Source organism: Nelusetta ayraudi, unplaced genomic scaffold (genome assembly GCF_046127955.1).
Source record: "Nelusetta ayraudi isolate G7.1 ecotype Tasmania unplaced genomic scaffold, CSIRO-AGI_Nayr_v1 ptg000027l, whole genome shotgun sequence".
NCBI lineage: Eukaryota > Metazoa > Chordata > Actinopteri > Tetraodontiformes > Monacanthidae > Nelusetta > Nelusetta ayraudi.
In genome coordinates this window covers 5,602,501-5,625,774 of record NW_027466077.1, presented here as the reverse complement: position 1 = coordinate 5,625,774, position 23,274 = coordinate 5,602,501, and the positions used below count along the sequence as shown (strand labels likewise).

The window sequence follows — 23,274 nt, the reverse complement described above, 5'->3', positions numbered from 1 at the left end:
CGAAACACACCGGCAGAGGTGGAAACCTTTTGCGCGTTCGCTTGGGAAGTTTCCCCGCACGTAAAAAAAACAAACAAAAAACGACTCCTCCAGGGTCCAAACGGAGGTCGCGGAACATCGCTTAGCAACAAAATAACAAGTCAAAAGTGATTCCCAAACAGCTTTTTGGCATGTGACCCTCAGGGCTGAGCGCACTTCTGACCCTGCATAACAGGCTGCACATGTCCTGCGGATGCAGCCACTTCAACGGTGGAGGCAGATGAACCTTTCGCAGAGTTTAGGAGGGAAAGAATTTACGCAAACGGGGATGCGTTTTCTTAAAGTAACCTTCAATTTTCCCAGATAATTTTCGTTGAACTGGCTGCGCGGAGGTGAGAGGTGAAGACGTGCGGATGAAGCAGATACAAAAAAAAGCCTCTGGTTTGGAAGCCCGTCCTCGGACTTCTCCTCCAGATTAGTCGAGTTTTTATGTCTTCGTGCCCGCTTTCATATGACAAGAGGGCAAAGGTCAGCTGCTCTGAGTCACCGCCAAAAGGAGAAAAGAAACTTTTCCGCAAGAAAGCTAACAGTGGCTGCTGCTAAAGAAATTAGCACGGATGCTGTTAACTGCAATCTGATCAGAGCTGGATGGTGTTTTCAGAGAAAAATAACAAAAGATGGCTCAGATGCCTTTTATCAGTTGAAAACGTTGGTTTTGTGTTGATCCCAACCAGCTTTTTAAGAGTTTTAGCCACAAAAAAAACAACAAAAAAACAAAACCCTGGTGCCGATAGTGGCTAGCGATGGAGCGGTCGTGGCTGCAGTCGCGGTAATCTGTCTGTGAATGTTCTCAGTCATCCAAGTCATCTTAAAGTAGAAGGGTTAAGTTAGGGCAACTGGACTTAAGAACAAGTCCAGTTGCCCTAACTTAACCCTTCTGCTTTAACGGTAATCTGATTGTTCCTTTTCGCGCGAGACACTTCCTTTTGGCTCTCTCCCCCCAAAAAAAGGATGTGTTAAATTAATCCAATAGATAGAGAAAATATTCCATTCAACGTGCAGGGTTAATCAGAGTCCCCAAAATGTAAGGAAAGGAGGCAAACAGAGTCGGCAGAAATAGTTTTTCCGACCAATTTTTTTTTTCTTCTTCTCTTCCTTCACTTCACAGAAAATTCCAGACAGTCAAAAGTTGAGCGCGAAATAAGCAAATCGAAGTGGAAAGAAATCCTTATTTTCTCGGCAGCCTATTATTCTTTTGAAGAGGATCCCTTCCTTATCGCTTTCGCCTTGCTTTTCTTTTTTCCTCTTTTTTTCTCCCTTTTCTCCTCTACCGCCCCCCCCGCCCGACACACTCGGCAGCGCTCAAACGCAAAAAAAAATCCGCCCCCCGCGCTCGCAGAGACGGCGATCATCCGCCGGATCTTTTATCAGAGAGCGAGCACACTCGGCGCTAGCGAGAGCATTAGACGTCTTGGGAGCCTCTCAGACGACGCGCAGAACGAAGCAGACAATATTAGAGACGGCCGCGAGTTGCTCTTTATTTGTGACAGCTTCTGATGGCCTTTTTTCTTCTTTTTGCTCTCATTAGTTCTCTCTCCTCTCGTCTTCCCTCTCCCTGACCTCTTTTTCTTCTCCTCTGGCCCAATATCATTCCCCTCTCTCACTTTTTTCTTCCTCTGCCGCTCGCCCCTCCAGCGCGAACGTGGCTAACGGTCTGCATATGACGAGCAGATGCCTGCCGCGCAAATATGCCTTTAAAAAAAAAAATATCCTCAGCCCTTTTATCTTCCGCCAGGCAGATACGCTAGAATTCAGCATATTTTTTTCCTTTTTTTTTTTTCCGTCCGTCGGAGCGTTGCTGCGGTTTATACCCCGACTCCCGCGCGTCAATTAGCATGCAGGGTGCAGACGTGTCAAAAGATTATTCGGCGCTTGACGTGACGTGGAGCCTCTCGGAGGAAATGCCGCGGCAAGGTTTCCATAAATGCCAGAATGGACGATGATAATTTAAAGGATAATGTAATGCACATTGCTAAAGCAATCCAGTCCCAACGGCTTCACTATCTGGTGATGGATCAGAATTACAATTTGGTACCATAATAAAAAAAAAAAAAGATAAAAGATAGAAAAACTGCTGTTGTCAGGCTAGACTCAGACCTCAAATGGGACGCGTCTAATTTGTATGCTGCCATTTTTCCAGGGTTGGAAACCACCTGTAGGTTGTTTTGCAGCGGGAGCAAAGTTGAAATGGGTGTAAACAAAGATATGAGTCAACCTTTTATCTAGATGTAAGCAGACAGTGCAAAAAAAAAAAAAAGAGGAAAAAATACAGCCAGCCAGTGGGAATCAGACATAAAGCATCAACCTGCAGGAAAGAAACTGGACTCTCACTGGTCACTTTATTAGGTTCACATTGGGTGCGACCGGTGGTTATTTGAGCGCCTGTCGCTGTTGTTTGTCTCTGTGGTCTCCCTGCCCATTCTGACCTTTTGACCTTTGACCTCTGACATCAGCGAGGCATTTTCCTGCACGCACCTGCCGCTCGCCAGGTGTTTTCCCTGTCCGGGACCACCCTGTGTAAAACCCCAGAGATCGCTGTGGTGTTGTGAGAACCCCAGGAGATCGGCAGCAGTTTGCGAAACCCCAACCACCACGTTCACCACGTTCAGTCGCCTCCATTGCCCTCCTTTGCGGGTCGTGTTCACCCCTGCTCTGCGATTGGCCAATTAGCTCTTTGCGTCCACGAGCAGCCGACCAAGCGGCCGGTGAGTAAACACCCCAGTCTGTTATTTTTAATTTGGGTTTCTCGGCGAAAGAACGCAAGAAAACAAGAAGGAGCTTCGGTGACTTTTGGTTCTTTTGCTCTCTTCTCTCCCCTCATATTTAGTAAACTTTTCTTATTGATTTTTTTTTTCTTTTTTTCTTGCTCTCTCCCATCACATCACCTCACCTCACCTCACCCCTGCCGCCTCCCCCCCCACCCCACCGTGCAGCCTCTGGGAAGAGAAGCGAATCCTCGCGAGGGAGAGCCAGAACCGGCTCCGACGTGCTGTAAGTTCATCGCTGCGCCGCCCAGGTGTGGTTTTCCCAGCTTTGCGGGGAATAAATATGAGCTCCGGGCTCCTCGCCTTAATCCCCTAATAGCTTTTTGCCATTTGGATGCCTTTTGGTTGCAATGCGAGAGGGTGGTGGGGGACAAAACATCGCGGATGACGAGTGCGAATCCTCTTAAACAAACCAATTAAACAGTTGCAGCAGGTGGTCTTCCAGAAACGTGACTGATCTTCTCTGCTACTTTTTTTTTGTTTTGTTTTGTTTTATTATTTAAATCAAAATGCAATACTTTACGGGGGAAAAAAACATTCTTCCCCCGGCAGTGCGATCGGATAGCACTCGCTTGCAGAATCATATACAAGCCCCTTGAATGATGTTCCAGAAAGTACCAAGTATTAATTCATGTGTGGCACAGCTCTCTAAATCTCAGTGTCTGCGTTCGGCGCTGCAGGCCATTTGAATGCGTCTTCTTTTTTTTTTCCAATTTACGATTCTGTCGCCAGTTATTAGGAATCTTTTGCGTCACTCCTGCAGGGGCTTTTCAAGAGGCATTTAACAGCCACAATTACCGGGGAATCGTGTGCATTAAACATTTTCTGCGCAGCCTATTTATTAATTTATTTATCTCACTTATTTATTTTGTCTTCGATAATTTGGCTGCCGATGCAGGAACACGACCCTCCGAGTAGTCATTCATGGACGCTCCAGTCAACAGCGGACCGCTCCGAGTTTTCGGTGCTTCGTGAAAAACTTAAAAACTAATAAACGCAGAGTCTTTCATTAACTTTAAGGTCTCGGCGATGCGGTTTAATTACTGATGGCAATAACGAGGGACTCCAAGTGCACCACAGTCTCAGAGTGGGTTCGTACTGAGTGCGCTGCTGCAGGAATATATTTTTTCTTTCCTCCGTGTGGCCTTGCAGTGTGTGTTAAATTTACGACCCTGTGATATTTTCCTTCCAACGACGCACGAAAAAACGCGCTTGACAGATGTGATTAATTTCTCTGTGTCTCCGCTCCTCGCATACATTTCTAATTGCGGTGCCTTCCGCCCCTTCTATCTACTGTACACACGGCGGCAAATTAGATTTTAGAGTGCGTGCCGTCTGTCAAGTTGAAAGTGATTGCGGCTCAACGTCGACTGGCTCGCATCTGCTGCTCAAACTGCCAGCAGTGATTGTTATTTTCTTCTTCTTCTTTGCTTTTTAGTCTAAATGTAATATTGACAGGCAGCGTGTTGGACGAGATTTCAAATTGCGAAAGCTCCAGTCCGACTGACTGGACCAATCAGCATCTGCTGAGGAGAAATTGCTTTTAGCGATTCGGTACAGCCTGAACAAGAGCTCCTGTAGATCATGAAGAATTTTAGTTGCTGACCCTCAAACTCATTAAAGCAAGTTTAGCTTCATCGCCTAACAAGTTTCCTCCACCTTTCAAATGTTTTCCGTGGACGAACACGACTTAAATCCAATGCCATTGTGTCACATTTTGTCTGGAAGGTCATGGTTTCAACCCAAATGTGTCTCAGCCAAGACAGTCAAATGCAAAGATAATGCATACGGCCGAGAGGAAATGCAAATTAAAGCTCCCTAATTTTTCTTACATTTCATATTTTTCATAGATTTTTTTTTGCATGAACTACAAACCAAAACACTCCCATTGAGCTCCAACAAAATAGCTCATTTAGCCCTCTGTGTATAGCCTACAGCAGCAATGCTGGGCTTTTACCTGCCTCCTTAATTTGATGCCTTGTTGGAGCTTCCACCTGTTTTAAAGGAAACTAGACGATTTTCGAGACATCAGCAAGGTATCGGTGCCCTTAGTAACATCACAAAGGAGCGGCTTTAAGGCGTGATCACAGACTGACACGTTAGAGACACCGACTGCTGTCAGACACCACGGGACTGTTTTAATTCTAGCCTCCATCTCACTACTGCTAGCGCTGGCCTGTTAACGCTGTTGTGGGGTTTTGCAGGAGCAGGAGAGCCAGACAGCGGCCCTGCAGGAGAAAAACGAGGCCCTGCGCTTGGAGGTAGCCCAGAAGCAACAGGAAGTCAGGTACTCCCACCGGGGGCTCGTGCAGTTTTCTCGCATCACCGCGCATCAGTACAGACTCTTTGTTTTTCCTCGTTTCCTCCTGCCTCGGCTCTTGCCGCGTTCCGTAGGCGCCGTTCGCCGCGCTCTCTCATTGTCCTGCTTAACAAGTGGCTGCGGCCCTGAATATTTCATAGTGCGTTAATCAAAAAGTGCATCAACTTTTCATGCACGCTGCACAGGAGCCTGGCGGAGGAGGTGGAGAGCCACGAGGAGCAGATCGCCGAGTGGCTGAGAGAGGTGGAGGACAGGAAGAAGACCATCAAGCTCAAGGAGGTGTGTGTGTGTGTGTGTGTGTGTGTGTGTGTGTGTGTGTGTGTGTGTGTGTGTGTGTGTGTGTGTATTCGTGTGTTTGTGTTTGTCCGCACGCAGCTTCAGGCAGACCATCAATAGACTAACAAATCATCTGCCTCCTCCTCTCTCTCCTACTCTGTGTGCGTGTGTGTGTATGCGTGTGTTTGTGTGTTTTTCTTCTCGCAACAAGGCCGAGAGAGCCCAGCTCATCAGCGTACCTGACCAGGTTCTGAAAGAGACGGAGGGGAAACACTCTAAACGGCAGTGAGTACGTTTAACCCTCTGAGCTGCCCTGCGCTGCAGAAGACAGCAGCGTTAATTAGGCTCAGAATGAGATCAATGCCTCCCAAAGAAATAGTTCAATAATTCATTAAAAAAAAAAGAATCACTTTTTATTAATTGGAACATGCGCGTCTTTATTTATTTATTCAATTTATTTCTTTTCTTGTCTTAAGCGCAGCCTTCCTCCTCCAGGACTCCGCCGGCCGCCTCTCCGCAGTCTCTTTCATGTTTATTTCAAATTAATATTTGGCTTGCAAGTTGCGACTGTACGGGAGCCACTTTTAATTTGAAATTCACAAAGCGGGCCAGCGCAGCGCACCAGAGGGCGTGTGCTAAAAAATGGATACGCGCGGTGGCGGCTATTTCGCAAGGCCCCTCCGACGCTCCTCTCGGCCCTCGGGCTCTTTGTCATCGCGTCTAGTTGCTGGTTATCTCCTTTCTCCCCCCCCCCCTCCATTCCCGGCATCCAGAGCGGCGATGGAGCGGATGAGGGAGCTCGACGGTGAGGTTTCGGGGGCGGAGCGTCTGGCGAAGGAGGCGGAGCAGCGGAACCACTCCCTCGGGTCCAGGCGGGAGGAGATGGGCGCCGAGCTGGAGCGCCTCCGAGCCCGGGCGGAGGCCTGCGGCGAGGAGGGCAGGCGGCTGCTCAAAGAGCTGGAGGTCAAGAGGGAGGAGGAGGTGCAGCTGCTGGGGAACAGGTAACGAGGCGTCAGCAGGGTTATTCCGTCTTCCAAAACCTGTCGGATGTTTGTTGTACAAAATGTTGTCCGTGATGGACAACCAGGACCATGGACCGTCTCCACCACACACTGGACAGACTGCGGAGCGTCTGCTCCAAGACACTGAGGCAGCTGCGTCGTCTGAAGGAACGCTTCACTCTAGATCCTTCCTGCCGAGAGCCACCACCCTGACACATAGCATCCTGGCATTTTTCCTGCACTCAATGGCAAATAGTGCACTGATGGTTTAGGAAAGCCTTGCTTATCCCCGCCTCTGCACAATCTGACTGTCTTTTGCACATCTGCTTTGGTTATTTGTTGTACATAGATTGATTTGAGTGTTTTTCTAACTACTGTATAGTTTATTTTTGTACTGTTTTTTTTTTAGTGCTGATCTATCTATATATCTATCTATCTATCTATCTATCTATCTATCTCTCTATCTGCACGCTCCGCCAGAGGGATCCTGGAGATGAAGCTTCAGAGCATCATGGGCGACAGGAAGCACCTGCACGAGCGTCAGTGCGCGCAGCAGCGGGAGATAAACAGGTGCAGGCGCACTCTTTAGAAGAAAACCGTGCGCTGTCGACAGGAGCTGTTGTTTAGCATTTCGTGTTTCCGTTTCATTTTTGCATCATCTCATCAATCCATGAAGATTTCACTGGATTTTTTTTATTTTTTTTATTGTTTTTGCCGGTTTCGTTCTCTGTCCTGGCATTCACATTTTTTCCCCCCTCGTCATAAAAGGAATTCTAATCAGATCGATGAATTTATTATTATTCTTTGCTTTGAAGCCTTCTGAACCCCCCGCCCCCCACTACTGATGAGGCATTGTTTCGTTTTTTGAGGACGTCGGTTCAGAGGAGCAAGAGGGGGAGGAAAAAAAAATTGTCGCCGATGATGAAAAACCCTGGAAATGAGTCTGTATGTGGCGAGTGAAGTTACGCACCAATAACTAACTGAACGCGTCTCGTTGTTGCCAGGCAGACGCAGCACCTGAAGAGGAAGGAGCAGGTGCTGAGCGCGGCCGACGAGCAGCTGCGACACGCCCGCTCCGTCCACGACGGGTTGAAGGCCCAGGTGACGGTGCAACGCGTCTTTGACTCCGTTCAACTGCAGCTCGATTCTGCGTGTTTCCTCAATCACTTTGGGTTTCGACATCTCTGGTGAACAAAAGGGACGTTTGTGGAAGGTGGAAGGTGATTGGAAGAACCTCATCCAGCGTGCGTGGGTGTGCGTGTCTTGTGTGTGCGCACTACAGAGCGCCACTCTCTACCAATACCCAAAGGCATGGCATAGGCAGTATGGGCAAATTTACCCGTAGAGGGCGCTACATGCGAGAGAGAGAAAAAAACAACAACTTTGCTTGATAAAATTTAAAAATAAATGAACTTGGAATAAGGGGGCAGGGTGTCACTCTGGGTGTCACAAACAGAGCGCTAAATGACAGCAGCTGGATTCTTCTTCATTGCGGTGTTGGCTGAGTCTTGACCGGTCTCGATCATAAGACCCAAGAGTCCGTCCAGTCCGAGTCCGAGACCGAGACCGAGACAAGACCCGGCAAAAATGCCTCAGAGTCCAAGACGAGACCGAGACCCTGAAAAAGTGTTCTGGAGACCGGGACCAATCTCCAGTGCTTACAACACTAGCGCCATGGTGATGCCAGGTGGCCTATTACAGCAGCGAGCATGAACCATATAGGTGCGACGGGCAACGTCGTGACTGCACGGCCCGCTACAGGCTGACTGCCTTCATAGCCTTCAGATAGAGGGGAAAAATCATTTTCGCCATTGGCTTCTGAGCGTGTTCGTGTCGACCAATGGCTTCGTGGCATCCTCAGGGGGCAGAGATGCGAAAAGGCCACGCCCCTATTTTTTAATTGTATAAATGTATTATTGGGCTGGGTCGTTCTGGGAAAGCGACAGCTGTGTTTCCACTGAAGTAGCGTCCCTGTGACGTCAGCACGCACTCACACTTCCTTTCATTTCACTGAACGCGACAGTTTTTTCAAGCAGGAAGTCGTCACAGCAAGCCTTGCCGGTGGGGAGTGGATGGGAAATGTGTCAGCACATAAACGGAGAGGAAGGGAAGTCGTTACGACTGCGCACGTTGTGGAGAGATTAAAAACAAATGACGCGAGCAGCGACCGCGGCGCTGGGAAAATCACCCCTTGATGAATTTAAAGCCCGTTGTTTCTGGCGCTTTAATGCAAAGAAAAAGGATGCAAACATCGTTAAGGCCGTTGCGTCGGCGTCGGGAGGAGAATTTGTGGACTTTGTTGCTCTGGTCTCGGGGGTTGGGCGCAGGGAATACTTGAAGATGAGTTTTCACACAGATTTAATACTCTAATATTCTTGAAACGCGTTCCAGCTCTCCTGTTTATTGGTGTCTGTGTTCAGGTCCCCTTTAAGAGGGTGTGCGTGTTCCTGGCAAAGGTGCGCGCCCACGGATTTGTGGGAGTTCTTGGGAACGGTTCTGCCTGAGGGGTTGATGAAGAAAAGGCCTGCGTTCCAGGTTGTCGGAAGCGATAATAAAGCCAGCTGATGACCCAACGACAACATCTGGTTATTGACAAGCACGCCATCGTTACAACGCATTCCCAGTGTCCAGCGGGGGGTTTGATGCGCGTCAGCTAGACAGAAAACACCAGTTGTAAATCAGATTCGAGCGGAAGATTTAATGTATTCTTTGTCCTCTGACTGGCAGCAGATGCCAGTGAACATTTGAGGTAAAAACAAAAAAAAAAACAAAAAAAAAAACAACAACAAACAAAAGTAAAACAATGGAAAAACAGAATCACATTTCCCTGCTTTTGACTCTGAGTTCTTCCTTGGCTCCGCAGCTCGACGCTGCTCCCAAAGCAGAGGCCGGCGCCGAGCAGAGGATGGAACTTCAGAGGGAAGTGGAAGCTCTCAGAGTCGGCTTAGAGAAACAGGTGGGGACGGCGAGCGTGGGCGAGCGTCGGTGTGATGCGCGGCGAGCGAGCGCGGCGGATCGACTAAACTGTCTGCGGAAACTCGTCAAACTCTGACTTCTTCTCTCTTTCCTTTCCGTGGCATCCACCGTCTTCCAAGTAGAACACTGAGCCAACATGCAGTTTTTGAGTTGAAGGTTGTTTTTTTTCCTGTATTTATTTTTGTTTTGTTTTGATTTTTTACTTTCCTACCTCACACTTTTGCCTTACTGGTAATTATGACTGTTGAGAGAAGAGATTGTAATGCTGCTGTTATTAGTGGTATTCTGTGTATTCTTTGTCTTTGTGTTACTATGATAATTATTATGATTTATCATCGTAATTATTTATTCTATTATTACTGGTTTGGTGTCTCATGACTGCGATTTACTTCTCTCAGGAGTATATATACGAGTAGTTCTTGTAGTGGCAGTAGTAGTAGTCAAGTTTTAATTGTGTAATGCAGTCAGCGAGTCAGTCACTTGTGTATGTGTTTATCTACTAGAAAAACCTTTAACTAGTTCCAGGAGTGGGCCTTTGTAGTGCTCAGTGGTGAACTAGTTAACGGTTTTATGGCTCACCGGTTAACTAATGGAGCTCAAGAAAAGCCAGAAGTTGTTCACTAGAGCGGTTTCCTCCTCTCTATGTTGTAGCCGATTGCCTCGATTTCTCCGACTAACACACAATGCCCAATGTGTTGGTGCCCATCCAGCTGTTGGACCCTGTGGAGGGGAACCAACAGCAGCAGCAGCAGCAGCAGCAGCAGCAGCAGCAGCAGCAGCACGGGACGATCCAGCAGCTTCTGAGGGAGTCCAACAGCCTGAGAGAAGAGCTGCACAACCTGGGATGTCTGAGGCAGATCAAAGCCGAGGAGAGGGCCAAGAAGCACCGCGAGCTGCTCCGAGCCCAGGTTTTTCTTTCAGCTCGCGCGACAATGCGGGGGTTGGGGGTGGGGGGGAGCGGTTCAAAATAGGATTTGATGTCACCATTAGCGCCTTTTCGCAACTGTGCAGGCACGCGCGTGCGTATTTCTGCACGGAGGGGAACATCAAAGAGGAACTGTAGGGGTTTTTTATATTTATGGCGCTGCGGAGGCAGGCAGAGAGAAAGAGCTGCGCACGGGTCCCGCACGAAACCCCGCTTTTCAGGTCCACGCTTCACTTTAGCCGCCTGCAAGCTGGGAAAAGGCGTAAGAAAACAGCATGTTTGGCCCTTTCTGACATGTTTTCGACACACCCGCCCCAAAAAAAGTGCAAGGTTTTGGCAGCCTGCAAAAACCCGGTGTCTTGGCTGGACCTTCCATGTGGAAAGCAGGCCAAAGGTAAAATAAACTGACTTTGAATATGTATCAGTGCCTTTTGTGACATCATAAAAGGCCAATTTCCACATCCGTACGTTTTAGTCCATTATTTCTGAGGGGAGGAGAAAGAGGAAAAAGCCAAAATAGAGTTTTTCTTCTGATTTATGGGAAGTTCCCTTGCAGAGTGGAGACACAGTATTGCTTGAGAACATTGATAAAGGGATTTTGGCGTAACATGGGACTCGTGTTAAAATGTTTTGTCGTGACCAACATCGCCCGCAAATTGCTACAAAATGGAAAAACAAATAGAAAATGCTCGCGGTCAGACAACTTCATAAGTTGTGACCACCTCCAAAATAAATCAGACGTCCGGATGCTCCTAAAAGCTCGAAACCAAAGCAAATTTTGCAAACTCAGCAATTTTTTTTCTCTTTCTCTCTCTCTCTCTCTCTCTCTCTCTCTCTCTCTCTCTCTCTCTCTCTCTCTCGCTGCCTCCCTGTTACCTTTTTTTCCCATGAACAGTCAACGTCAGGGAAAAAAAGTAATAGCTGCTACAGTAACAGGAAAAACGTACAGCCAACAAATCTGTTTGAAGGTTAATGTTTGCGAGCGACGCGCACGCGCGCGCACACACACACACACGCACGCACACGCACACACACGCACACACACACACAGGCAGGCGGAAGTGATGATGCTGTATTTTTCTTTCTACCTGTGTTGCTTCCTATCTGCAGCAGCTGAAGCAGCGGATGGAGCAGGAGGTGCTGGAAAAGGACCTGATCATCGCGGATCACAGCAAGCTCCACGCCGCCCTCCAGCGCAGGTGCCGCACGCCGCCTCCAACCCGCCTCACCTCCTCACGGCCTCGTTTTTGCGCTTTTTGCACACGGCCGTGCGACAGCGTCCCGGTTCGACCGGTACCTGTGTCTGTGTGTGTGTGTGTGTGTGTGTGTGTGTCGCCGTTAGCGTGGGCGGCACAATGGGAACATTGTTGTGGTAATCGCTTTGTTTGAGTCCGCCGTCCCTCGCAACAGCTGGGGAGGGGCGGGGGGGCGGGGGGCTGGGGAATAAATTCAGGCATTTGCACATATTGTCAAGCGCGGGGAGCCATCGCTCGCTAATTGGTCATACTCGAGCGTCTCGAGCGAAGCGGGGCTTCTGCATCTGTCGCCACCCACAACAAAGAAGGGGAAAAAAAAGAGCAGTTTGAGGCAGCCTGACCTCGGCCGTGTTCAGAATCCTTACTGAGAAGCGAATGAAGCCGAGGACAAGCGAGGAGTTGTGAAATTTGAGATAAACGCAACTTTGGCTTTTGGCCACGCCGCACTTCAGCTTCTGCAAAAAGAGAGATTTTAAAGGGTCCACCCGTTTGCAGATCTTTGTCTTTTTTCATGTTCCACTCCATGGGGGAGAAACGTGGCACAGTCAGTCACCCAAAAGAAACAGCACACTTAGCCCTCTGTTTACAGCCTCCTGCAAGAACCCTCAATAGTAGCTTCTGGCTCATGTGGAGGCTTTGTTGGGCGAGTCGCAATGGGGGCTGCAACAAGGTGGTTGCACAGGTGGGGAACCAACACCTGGCTGGAGGTGTGGTAGTGCCCTTTGTGACTTCACCAACAGCTGATTGAAGAGTGAGCCAAGCAAGATGAAATGAAGAATGGACTTTTCTCACACCTGGGGAGCTCACTGATTGGAGGAAATGATTTGGTTGTTGGGGAAACAAAATTGGCAAGTAAATGTGGGTAATATGGGATCTCTTCAAGAGCCGAGTTCCCTGGGTCGACAAAAAAGCCCCGATCACTGTTCCGCGGAGCGAAAAAATAAATCCCACCAAATATCTTCTGAGGCCACTGCCAAGAGTCTAATTCCGGAGAAAAACAAATCAGCGTTGCAGAGAAGCGTTCTTGTCACCCGGATTTACATTTTCGGGCGCCGCTAATCCCCTTTTCATCGCAGACTGTCGCAGTACGGCACGCTGTGCCACATGCTGGCAGAGGAGCGGGACAAGTACGTGGAGCTGAGGCGGGCTACGTCACAGAGCGTCGCTGAGCTCGCCGCCAAGGCCGAGCTGCTGGAGAACGAGACGGAGATCCAGCGCAACGCCGCCGTCAACAAAGACAGGTTGGAGAAAGAGAGGCAGAAGAAAATCCTGTCTGTGTCAGCGTTATAATAATAGCCGGCCAGGAGCCGTGAAATATTGTTCCAGCACACGCAGCAACACCAGGCCGCCTCCTTTTTTATCGCCTCGTTCCCCGTCTCAAACTTTTTCTTTCTCTCACATTCGAGAGGAATCGTCCACGCGTGCCTGATCTTTTCCAACTCCTCCAGGTTGCTCAAAAAGGTCCGCATGAAGATTTACGGCAGCTCGGGAACCAGGGAGAGGCTGCGCAACGACATCTCCAAGGTGCCTCGAGAAAAACTGCTGAAAAAGCTTTTAGATCCATTAGCATCATGATATCCTTTATTTAAAGGTCCAGTGTGTAAAATCTTCAAGCACGTTTCGTATTTAGAGGCGGGCTTCCTTAAACATTGGCGGCGCTAGATGGCAGTGAACTAGGAGCAAGACCCTTATTGCTCTATGTATATTCCTACACATACGAGAACCATTGTAATGGTAACCAAATTACTTTTATTGTACTGCAAGTATGCATGTATTTATGGGCAATATGTGAAGCTTTTACCAATATAAAAAATATACAAATCAAACCAAATTTTACATTCTTGGCCTTTAACCAGGTAAAAAAAAAACTCATTGAGATTAAAAATCTTCCATTTTCCAAGAGTGACCTGGCCAAGAGGGCTGCATATACAGTGGTACAAAAACAAAGATCACTGGAATACAGTACAAATAAATACACATGAAAATCTCAGCTAGCTAAAATACAATAAGAACTCAAGGGTAGAGAGTGGAATTGACCAGGCTTTAAAAGCAACTGCTAGTTAAGAGAGAGACATTTTATCTATCTTTTAAAAATGATTTAAATTGATTAAGGCTCATCAACCTAATTCCAGGTGCTTTTCAAGGCAGTTCAAAAGAATGATCAAAAGAATCAAAACCAATTTTGAAAATCCCCGTAACGTCTCTTAGGTTGCGTGGAAGCGGCGTCAGGTCAGCGAGGACGTGGAGGACATCAAGCTGGAGTCGGCGAGGCTCACGCAGATGATCAAGCAACAAGAGGAGGCCGGCGTGGAGCTCCAGAAGGGCCTCCAGGAGGCCGTGAAGCGACGCAACTTCCTGTACGCTCTCCCGCTTCCTGGTCCAAAGTCAGGAGATCCTGGCCCGACATCCTCTAAATGTCTCGTGTCGCCCGCAGTTGCGTCAAGCTGGTGGAGCGCGAGCGGGAGGTGCTGAGGTGCCACGAGGAGGCGAGCGCGCGGGAGGCGGCCGTCGCAGAGCGCAACGCGGCGCTGGAGGCGGCGGAGAAGGAACTGAGGGACCTGCAGGTGGAGGTCGGCGAGGAGAAGAGGCAGATCGGGCTGAGGGAGAGGGAGGTTCCCCTGAGGAACCGGCTGGAAGGGGACATCACCTCGCTGCAGATCGAGGTGGGACACACACAACAGGATAGATAGATAGATAGATAGAAAATTACTCTCAAACGTGTTGGCTGAGTCATTTTCTACTGGAGGTGGGTAGGTTGGTACATGGATGGATGGATGGATGGATGGATGGATAGATGGATAGCAAACTTGCTCTAGGTGTAAACATGCAGACGTGAACGTCTTGTTTCGTAAAGATTATTGCGACCTAATCAGCTGTGCAAACAGCAGCCCTCCACAGACTGCCAACGCCCACTTCTCTCTATTCCCCTGCCAACAAGAAACAATCACGCAGCAGCTGAATTAATCAGATTTCAGCTCCCGGTCGTCTCGCCAGCACCCAATAGAAATCGTGAGGTCGCGACAAAACGAGGTGCAGCGCATCATTGGCCCGAGAGGAAGACAAAGGAGGAAAAAAAACAGGAAGTGAATGCGAGCCTAGCTCCCGCTAAAGAGCTAACGTGCGCCATGAGTGGAAAGAGGTTTGCGGGGGGGGGAAAGTCTGACATTGTTAACATGCCCGAAAAGAAAATGAGTTCTTTGAGAGCAGCGTTCCTCGTGGCCAATGGTGGCGAGCCAACACGTGTAATCACAACTTGGCAAATTGACAGCAGTTCCTGAAATCCTCTCTCCGTCTTTTCGGTTGTGTTGTTTAGCTCTGCTAGCAGCTAACAGCTCCCCCTCGCCGAAAGCTGCAGCGACTTAGCAAATGGACCTGATTGGCCACCCCTGAACGCTAACTGACATTAGATCCAATTTCAAATGGTTTGGGACAGGAACCAATTTTGTTCCAGGTTTGTTCAGAGCACTTTTGCTTGAATTCCCTCCTTGTGTGTTGTTTTGCAACGGCAGGAAATTACCTTTCTTTGGTTAATTACTCTATTGATTTAGCTTCTCAGATGTATGCCGTGCTCTTTCCCCCCCCCCCCCCCCCCCAAAAAAAAGGTCTGCAACATTTTGCTCTGGGAATCTTTAATTTGTGCAGAGTTTTGCTCTCATTATACTGATTTCCTCAGCGTCCCTCAACAGAGCCCGGCTACCATCAGGACCCAAGACTCATTTACTGCACTCAAAATTTTATCCGGAAACACTTAGGGCCTCCAATTAGTCCGTCGCTCTGCGCACAAAGATCCTGCATCTGCAGTGCATCCCGAGGAATTCTTGCTCTTTTCGGCTACGTCTTGTTATGTGTGTAAGTGACACATTTTTGCTTGATTCGTCGCAGGAGACTCCCTGTAGAGAGAAAGTCGATCATTCTGCACCTGTGAGCGTTCGGCCACGGCTTCGCACTGTTGCTCAACTCTGTGAGTATCAGTGTTTCACGAGGGGGATCTCCAGAGCAGTTCAGAGAGAGCTCAGCGGGACCGTCCTCGCAAAAATATGTCAGGATTCGTGGAAAAGCACCGTTCAGGAGCGGCTCCAGCCCACAATGGGCTGTTTTCAATTGTCTGTGTGAGTGCATAAAAAGCTCTTTCCCTGATTCAAATAGTTTATTTTGCTCGCTGTATTATTTATGGATTTTGCCCCAAAGATCGACGTTAAACACAAGTGCTGCGTTTTTAACCGCTCAGCCGTGGAAAAAAAAAAAAAACAGCTCATTTCTATTCAGCCACTGCAGGCGGACAAATGGAAAAGATAGGTGAAAAACCAACACCCGCCCACCCCGCCACCTCCCCCACCCCGCCAAAACAAAACACCTCCTGCATGAGAGTACGTCAGTAAAACAACTATAACAAAAAAATATTCCAAACGTAATTTGAGCGGCTTTGCAAACTTTTGCGTTGGCTTGATTGTGGCCCGGATAAAATACAAAATAAAATACTCACTGTGGGAGCGTAGCCGCGCTGGATCACAGCGACCGGTTATTATGGAGGCCAGCCGTCTCTGGTTGGAGCCTCGTCCTCTCCGCGGATAGATGGATGCTGGGAGACAATCGGCCATGTGTCGGTCTTTGCGCTAAAACGCGGCACCCCGTTCCCTCGGCTCCATCTGTTCCCACCGTATGTTGTTTATCGTTTAGCTACAAGGAGCCTCGTCTCGCCCGTATTTTCTATCATACCACATTTGGCCTGTCGTCCAATTGCTTTTTCTTTCGTGGATCTCCTCCTTTGCTTTCTTCTTCTTCTTGGACCGACCGACCGACCGACCGACCGACCCTGCTCTCAGTGGACCCTTTCAACCGGGCTCGCGGCGTAGCTTCACGCACGCCACTGATTTCCCGCCGGTCGCGCCCACGCCACAGCCGGGCCGAGTCCGCCTAAACAACGTCGTTGACGTGTTCGAGCTATAACCTAGAACTTGATTGAAGTTCCAGGATGCTACGATGTTAGCGCGCTGAAACGCTGAGCTAGCGCTCGCGGAGTCACGTCTTGCTCGTACCGAAGGACCCCTGGAGCGCTGGACGGAACCCAAAGAACTGCTGAAGCATCAGCACCAAAATATTTCCCTCATTTTTTCTTCTCTTGAATAATTACATTTCGTAGGCAGTATTGTTTTATTTTAAAATGTGTTACTTAAACAAAACAAAACAATGCACACTCTGAGAAATATCAAAGCCCAGCGCACTGAGTAAATCCCCGTGGTTGTGGCGATGGACAGATGAAAACAAAATGCAAATGATCGTGGGCCAAACAAAACAAAAACCTAACCCGACAAAAATGACCTCACGTGCACCGTTTCCACCAGACTCACATCTGGAGTATCACAATTTGCCCAGAAATATATTTGCACAAGGCTTGCGCACGCACACTGAGAAATGGTTTTGGAGTTTCTCACAGGGTGTGTCTCGAACGAGCGATGTGGCTCAACGCCACGGAGGCAGCGCAGCCTTGTCGCAGCCTTTAAATCTTCCGTCCAACACACGTGGAACGCGTTAGCGCCGGGGGAAACCGTCCCCTTTTTTTCGGGGCGAGGTGGATGTCGGTGCACGTGCAGACTTCACAGGAGAAGCGGCAGCGTTAAAAAGAAATCAGGCAGTTAATGTTGCCGGAGCAACGTTCCGGGGATGCAAAGCTTTCACGCTGGGTGACGGTCTGACTTTGTTTTTAAAAAAAATATATTCTTTCTGTCAGAATATTAGTTGCGTGCCCAGACACTCCCTCCTCTGCCTTCTGCCTGTTTTGCACTCGACCCTTGAAGGAAACCCGGCACATTGTCCCATTTTAGTAACTGATATTCAGATTCGAGGATGACATGTCTGTATTTTATGCAACCTCTGGCTTTGAGAGGTTGTGTGCAAGCCCGGGTCTCTGCGCTCGCTCTCCTTCCCCGTGAGTCCCAGTGTAGCCTGAGGTCTTTGCCTCTTGAAAAAACGACTCCCGCATCCCAGAGACTGCGAGTCTGAGGCGCTCTCTTGTCAGAGGTTGGAAGGCTGAGGAGTGATTTGCCTGAGGAGTCGGTGCTGACGGTGCTTGCATCACCCTTCAGATTCCACATTTTTTTGAGACATTTTGTACATGTTGCCTTTCAAATCAGTATTTTTTTTTCAGTTACTTCCAGTAGTTTTACCAGATGTATCAGTCATTATGGATGAAGTATCTTCTCAGTTTTTTCCAACTACCACAGCTGATTTCGAAGCGGCAACACTTTCCCCAAATCTGTTGGATTTATATCACATAGCCATCTGGAAAAAAGAGCCCAGAGACAACCTTTAGAAAAGGGGCGGGGCCTGTGTCACAGATCAATCAGCCAACGCAGCCGAGGCCTTTTATTGGTGTTGAGCCACGTGTCAACGCTCCTTAGCAACCGGGGCATTTAACTAAACCAGCTCTAACTAGCCCTCTTTAGCGTTAGCAAGCTAGCCTCTGTTGAGTTGTCTTCTTCTTCTTCTGTGGTTTTAAACAGCGCCTTCCCTGCTTTTCACCGCAACTAAAAGGAAGCTGATTGGTAATTACTGAGACTGTCGAAAGGAAAATCTCCTCAGGAATGGCGCTCAGCAAGATGGACGAGCACGACTTCCGACTTGAAACCTTGGTTAACCAGCAAGTGGCGTGAACAAGGTCGTGTCATGTGACCCGCTGTCAAAAGTCACCTAATTCATCTCAAATAAACCAATTGTAATGTTTTTTTTAAGACCCTTTAACGATCCACCCCCCCCGACCCACCCACCCCACCCACCCTTTTAATTTAGAAGCACTTTGGTCTCCCTGCTTCGCGTGGTGTGATATAAATAAGGTCATTATTACCTTTATTGCTCTGCCAGCCAGCGCAGAGGGCGCCACCCGTTATGTTGCTTGCGGCGCCGAGCACCGAGCCGACGTTATGCAAACGACATGCAAAATCGTGTCGACGCTGTCACACAACGCACTGTTTTACAGCGCTTGCGAGCCGAGCGATTAGGCTATTAGTCGCGACTGTCAGACGGAGGGAAACAAGAGAGGTCGGGCAGGCGGAACGGAGCCGGGACGCCGAGACGGATGAACACAAAAAAGATAAACATCAGTGCACAACAACAGAGGGGAGAGGGCGGGTAGAAAATTGTTGCGTGAGAAGCCGCGGCAGCGGAGGGGGGGGAGACGGGTGGGTGGGGGTCGGGAGGGGGGGGTTATTTCAGGGGGGGAGGCGACGGAGACACTGCTTCCCATCCATCATGTTGCGTTTAAATGCTTCACGTTCTCATTTGAGCCGCAGCGGCCCGGGGGTCGGCGACGCTCCTGTCACAGTTCCATCTCACAGATTTTGATGAAAGTCTCCAAAGTTCAACTTCATTCAAAGCGCAGTATGATCTTCTTTCTTTCTTTTTTTTTTTCCTTTTCTGTTGCTCGTCAATTAGAATTCTGTCAAATCAAAACAGACAGCAAATGACACCAAGGGCTCATCTTGTGGGCGTGAAGGACAGCTGCGAGAGCTTCAGAAGGAGAGACGGCAGAGTTCTCTCCGAACTCAGAGTGACGGTGAAACTTTGCCATCAAGCATGGAACATATGAACATGCTCTAATATGTTGTGATGAGTAAAATATTCTTTCCAACTTCGCTCTCTCGTTCAGGGGTGTCAAACATATGGCCCGCGGGCCGGATCAGGCCCGCAAACTGTTTTTTTTCCGGCCCCCAAGATGATTTTGCAAAAATAGAAAAACTGCAATTTTTCTCGATGAAAAAAAGTGCTGTTCTAAATGTGTCCACTTGGTGTCGCAATATCGTTTCTGCTTCGCAAACAAACTCAAATCGCTGAGCAAATCGGCAAAAGTACAGCCACTCACGTCTCCTATTGGCTGCCCTCATTGCCCCAGAACGTCTCCTATTGGCTGCCCTCATTGCCCCAGAACGTCTCCTATTGGCTGCCCTCATTGCCCCAGAACGTCTCCTATTGGCTTCCCTCATTGCCCCCAGAACGTCTCCTATTGGCTACCCTCATTGCCCCCAGAACGTCTCCTATTGGCTTCCCTCATTGCCCCCAGAACGTCTCCTATTGGCTTCCCTCATTGCCCCAGAACGTCTCCTATTGGCTTCCCTCATTGCCCCCAGAACGTCTCCTATTGGCTTCCCTCATTGCCCCCAGAACGTCTCCTATTGGCTACCCTCATTGCCCCCAGAACGTCTCCTATTGGCTTCCCTCATTGCCCCCAGAACGTCTCCTATTGGCTTCCCTCATTGCCCCAGAACGTCTCCTATTGGCTTCCCTCATTGCCCCCAGAACGTCTCCTATTGGCTACCCTCATTGCCCCCAGAACGTCTCTTATTGGCTACCCTCATTGCCCCCAGAACGTCTCCTATTGGCTACCCTCATTGCCCCAGAACGTCTCCTATTGGCTTCCCTCATTGCCCCCAGAACGTCTCCTATTGGCTACCCTCATTGCCCCAGAACGTCTCCTATTGGCTTCCCTCATTGCCCCCAGAACGTCTCCTATTGGCTTCCCTCATTGCCCCAGAACGTCTCCTATTGGCTTCCCTCATTTCATCATATTTTTTACGTTATTATTACCATGCCATGATTTTACCGGTCCGGCCCGCTTGGGAAGAGATTTTCCCCTATGTGGCCCGTGAACCAAAATGAGTTTGACACACTGCCAAGCACACAAAATAAAATTACCGACTGCTAGCGTTGCCAACTTTCATTCAGAAAAATAAAGGTCACCTGATCATCACAGGCCAGTGGCTCGCCAGTCGTGGCAAATCATCATAACTTAAAATAGGGTTTCAAAAAAGTATATGGTTCACATAGTTTGAACTGCTTTGGAAATAATGAAATAATGTTTTAACTGGATTGGGGGGGGGGACTGCTGTCAATACAATAGACGGGATGCACCATTTCATTGTCAAACAATTCTGTAGTTGAAGGGAGGGTTGGCAGCTCTATAGCGACAGCTTGTGTGCTCTGTTGATTTGAGGGAGCGTTAGCAGGCTTGGCGGTCCTGGGTGAGACCTGAGCTGGCAGCCCACAGAGGAGGCTGAGTCTCAAAGTTTGGCTTCTCGCTAACCGAAAAAAGTCTTTTTTCCTTTTTACGCCTTTTGCTTCCTTTTTTTTTTTTTTTTTTGCCTTTTTCATTAGCGTCATTAGGATGCGTCAGACGGCCGGCGCCACGAGACGCCGCGCCTCTGTTGTCCTATTCTGTGTGAAAAACTGCAGATAACCCCCGTCGGCTCCCCGTTGGCCAGCTCCACTTCCTGCCTCCCCGGCAAGTCTCTCCTTTTCTGACTCCGTCTTTTTTCCTCTTTGCCTTCTCCTCCCTCCCTCTCTCCCTCCACCTCTCCCTCCCTCCCCCCGCTCTGCTCTCCTGCCATCTCTCCTTTGCCCTCCCTCCCTCCACCTCCTCCTCTTCCTCCTTCCTTCATCTGTCGGCCTTTCATCGCTCATCCTCCCGCGCGGCCGAACCACCCCCCACCCCCCAACCCCCCCCACTGCCCCTTTTGAGGCGTTTCCGGGCCGCTTTGCACCCCCTTCCCCTTGTTTGATCACATGGCATTCACACTGTCAAGTGAAAAAAAAAAAAAAAAAAAACTCCCGGTCACATGACGCCGGCGCAGCGGAGACGGGGGTCCTTCTTTAAAAAGGGCGGAGCCTCTCTAATCAGGCTCGCTGTCCGTCTGCATGAGAGCTGCCTCATTAAGTCTCCTATGCGAGGGGGGGGCTCATCACTTTGTTCGGCGCCGCGTCTCTCCAAGGGGAGGGAGGGAGGGAGGGTGAGAGTCGGAAGGGGTGGGGGGAGGGGGTGGGGGGGGGACAGCCACAGGTGTATGGTTGAGTGGAGAGGAGGCTGCTGTTTCATAAGCAGGGTCGTGCTGGGTCAGACCGCCTGGGCGCGCCCTGTTTTCCTCGCCTCACCCGTCACTGTGTCTCCTCGTGCCCCGCCCCCCTCACCGCCCCCTCCTCCTCCACACAGCTTGTCATTTCTCTCCCTCCCGTTTTGTTGTTTTTTGTTTTGTTTTTCATTTTATTTGTGTCAGCTTCCACCGTTCCTCCCTGATTTACGCTCTACGGTGGAGTTTGGTCCCCCCCCCCCCCATAATTAGACCTCTGGGCTCCGCCGTTCGACATCACAGTTGCTGTTATTGTTTGCAAATGTTGCGCCTGTGATCGGGGTCCGACGTCAAATTAAAAAAAAAAAAAGAAAGTAAAGAAAAGAAAACGAAATTCTGGGCGCACCGCCGCGAGTCCACACACACAAATGTGCGCATATCGCGGCAGTGAGTGACATTAATTATTCCCTTTAAACTCGCCGCCTTTTACTTTGAATTATTTTCACGCTGTGTGATTAATAATTCAATTTTGGACGTTTTTGCTTGAGTTCGGAAACTCCAAAATGTTCTTTCTACCCAATCGTTAAAAAAAAAAAAAAAAAAAACTTTTATTCACACTGATGGCAATAAAATGGGAAAAAAAAACTGCAGACCCTTTATTCCTATCATTAAAATTTCAAAGAAATAATAAAAAAAAAATTAAAGAACAAAAAAAAAACTTGTCAGCCTGACTTGTTGCCTTTTACTTTTATGCTGTGAGCTTTTGATTGATTCTCTGGCTAAAGTTGACTGTCTAAATTTTAACAGCCTCAGTTTTTTTTAGTCACATGACCTCGCAGTGACACAATAAAGCATCTCTCAGCTGCCTAAAAAAAAAACAAAAAAAGAGGAGATACTAAACCAAACCACAAGTGATTTTGCTGTTTGCATAAAGTTTCTAATGTAATCTTCTTCTTAATGTGCATCCTGGAAACCTTCCAACACTCGTGGATTCCCCACCATGATAAAAGATTCATTCAATCGAAGACCAGAGAACGTCCAGAGACATGTTGATGATCGAAGGTGGCCAAGATAAATATAATATAATGTAAAACTAAATAAACACGACTACGCTAGCCGTCGCCTAACCTTGGCTAGCATGAGCCACGACATGGGAGGGGGGGGGGGTTGCATGGAGTTCAGCCTCTGATGAAACTTTCATGCTCCCCCTGGTACATTAATCATGGTGAATAATAAATCTCATTAGCGCAACATTTTGCTGTGGGAGCCGCCGAACGTCAGCAAAAGGACCTGAAACGCCTGGAATCAGAGCCTCAAACAGACCTCCTTCTTCTTCTCTACCCCACTTTGCTGCACGCGGCCCGGCCGTCCGACTATTTCTGTTGTAAAGTAAGACATCCGGCCCCGGGAGAGCGGGGTTGTTTTTGCACTTAATGTTTCGCCGCTTTCATCCGTTCTCGCCGGCAACTCGTCACCTGGCCGGGAGGAAGTTTGCGCGGATGCAACGTGAAGACGAGATGACTCCTTGGCATCATATATGATATGATTTTAAAAAAAAAAAAGAAAAAAAAGGAAAGGCATGATTGAACTCCGTCTGTGTGGGTGTGTCTCTCAGTTGGCAGAGGCCAGGGACCGGACGCTGCAACGCGTGAGCCGAGCTGCCGAGTACAAGGAGCTGAAAGGCAAAGACCCGTCGAAAGAAGAGCTGCTCAAGAAGATCGAGCAGGTACGAGGAACGATGGGTTGACTTTACGTTTTACCGCAAGGAAATTTTCAAAATCGTTTTCTGAATTTTCGTGGGGTGATGTTTGAAAAGATGAGGCAAAAAACTGGCTACTGGTTTTAAAATGGACCAATCAGCGAGCAGCCACTGTGCAACATTG

At 48.8% G+C, this 23,274-nt stretch overlaps 1 protein-coding gene across 3 annotated transcripts in view; it reads left to right on the top strand.

Moving 5' to 3' along the window:
• Nucleotides 1–23,274, top strand: part of ccdc146 (coiled-coil domain containing 146) — a 44,160-nt gene that overhangs the window by 16,071 nt on the left and 4,815 nt on the right. Inside the window, exons 5-19 of one of the 3 annotated variants that reach the window (XM_076030276.1) lie at nucleotides 2,973–3,030; nucleotides 5,009–5,091; nucleotides 5,310–5,403; nucleotides 5,612–5,685; nucleotides 6,174–6,401; nucleotides 6,882–6,971; nucleotides 7,406–7,502; nucleotides 9,265–9,357; nucleotides 10,106–10,285; nucleotides 11,413–11,501; nucleotides 12,635–12,799; nucleotides 13,007–13,082; nucleotides 13,767–13,915; nucleotides 13,993–14,221; nucleotides 23,007–23,117. In XM_076030276.1, the coding sequence (XP_075886391.1) occupies nucleotides 2,973–3,030; nucleotides 5,009–5,091; nucleotides 5,310–5,403; nucleotides 5,612–5,685; nucleotides 6,174–6,401; nucleotides 6,882–6,971; nucleotides 7,406–7,502; nucleotides 9,265–9,357; nucleotides 10,106–10,285; nucleotides 11,413–11,501; nucleotides 12,635–12,799; nucleotides 13,007–13,082; nucleotides 13,767–13,915; nucleotides 13,993–14,221; nucleotides 23,007–23,117 (1,816 nt within the window). Of the gene's footprint in view, nucleotides 1–2,972; nucleotides 3,031–5,008; nucleotides 5,092–5,309; nucleotides 5,404–5,611; nucleotides 5,686–6,173; nucleotides 6,402–6,881; nucleotides 6,972–7,405; nucleotides 7,503–9,264; nucleotides 9,358–10,087; nucleotides 10,286–11,412; nucleotides 11,502–12,634; nucleotides 12,800–13,006; nucleotides 13,083–13,766; nucleotides 13,916–13,992; nucleotides 14,222–23,006; nucleotides 23,118–23,274 lie in introns of all 3 variants that reach the window. The other 2 variants (XM_076030275.1, XM_076030277.1) reach the window with 2 other exon arrangements.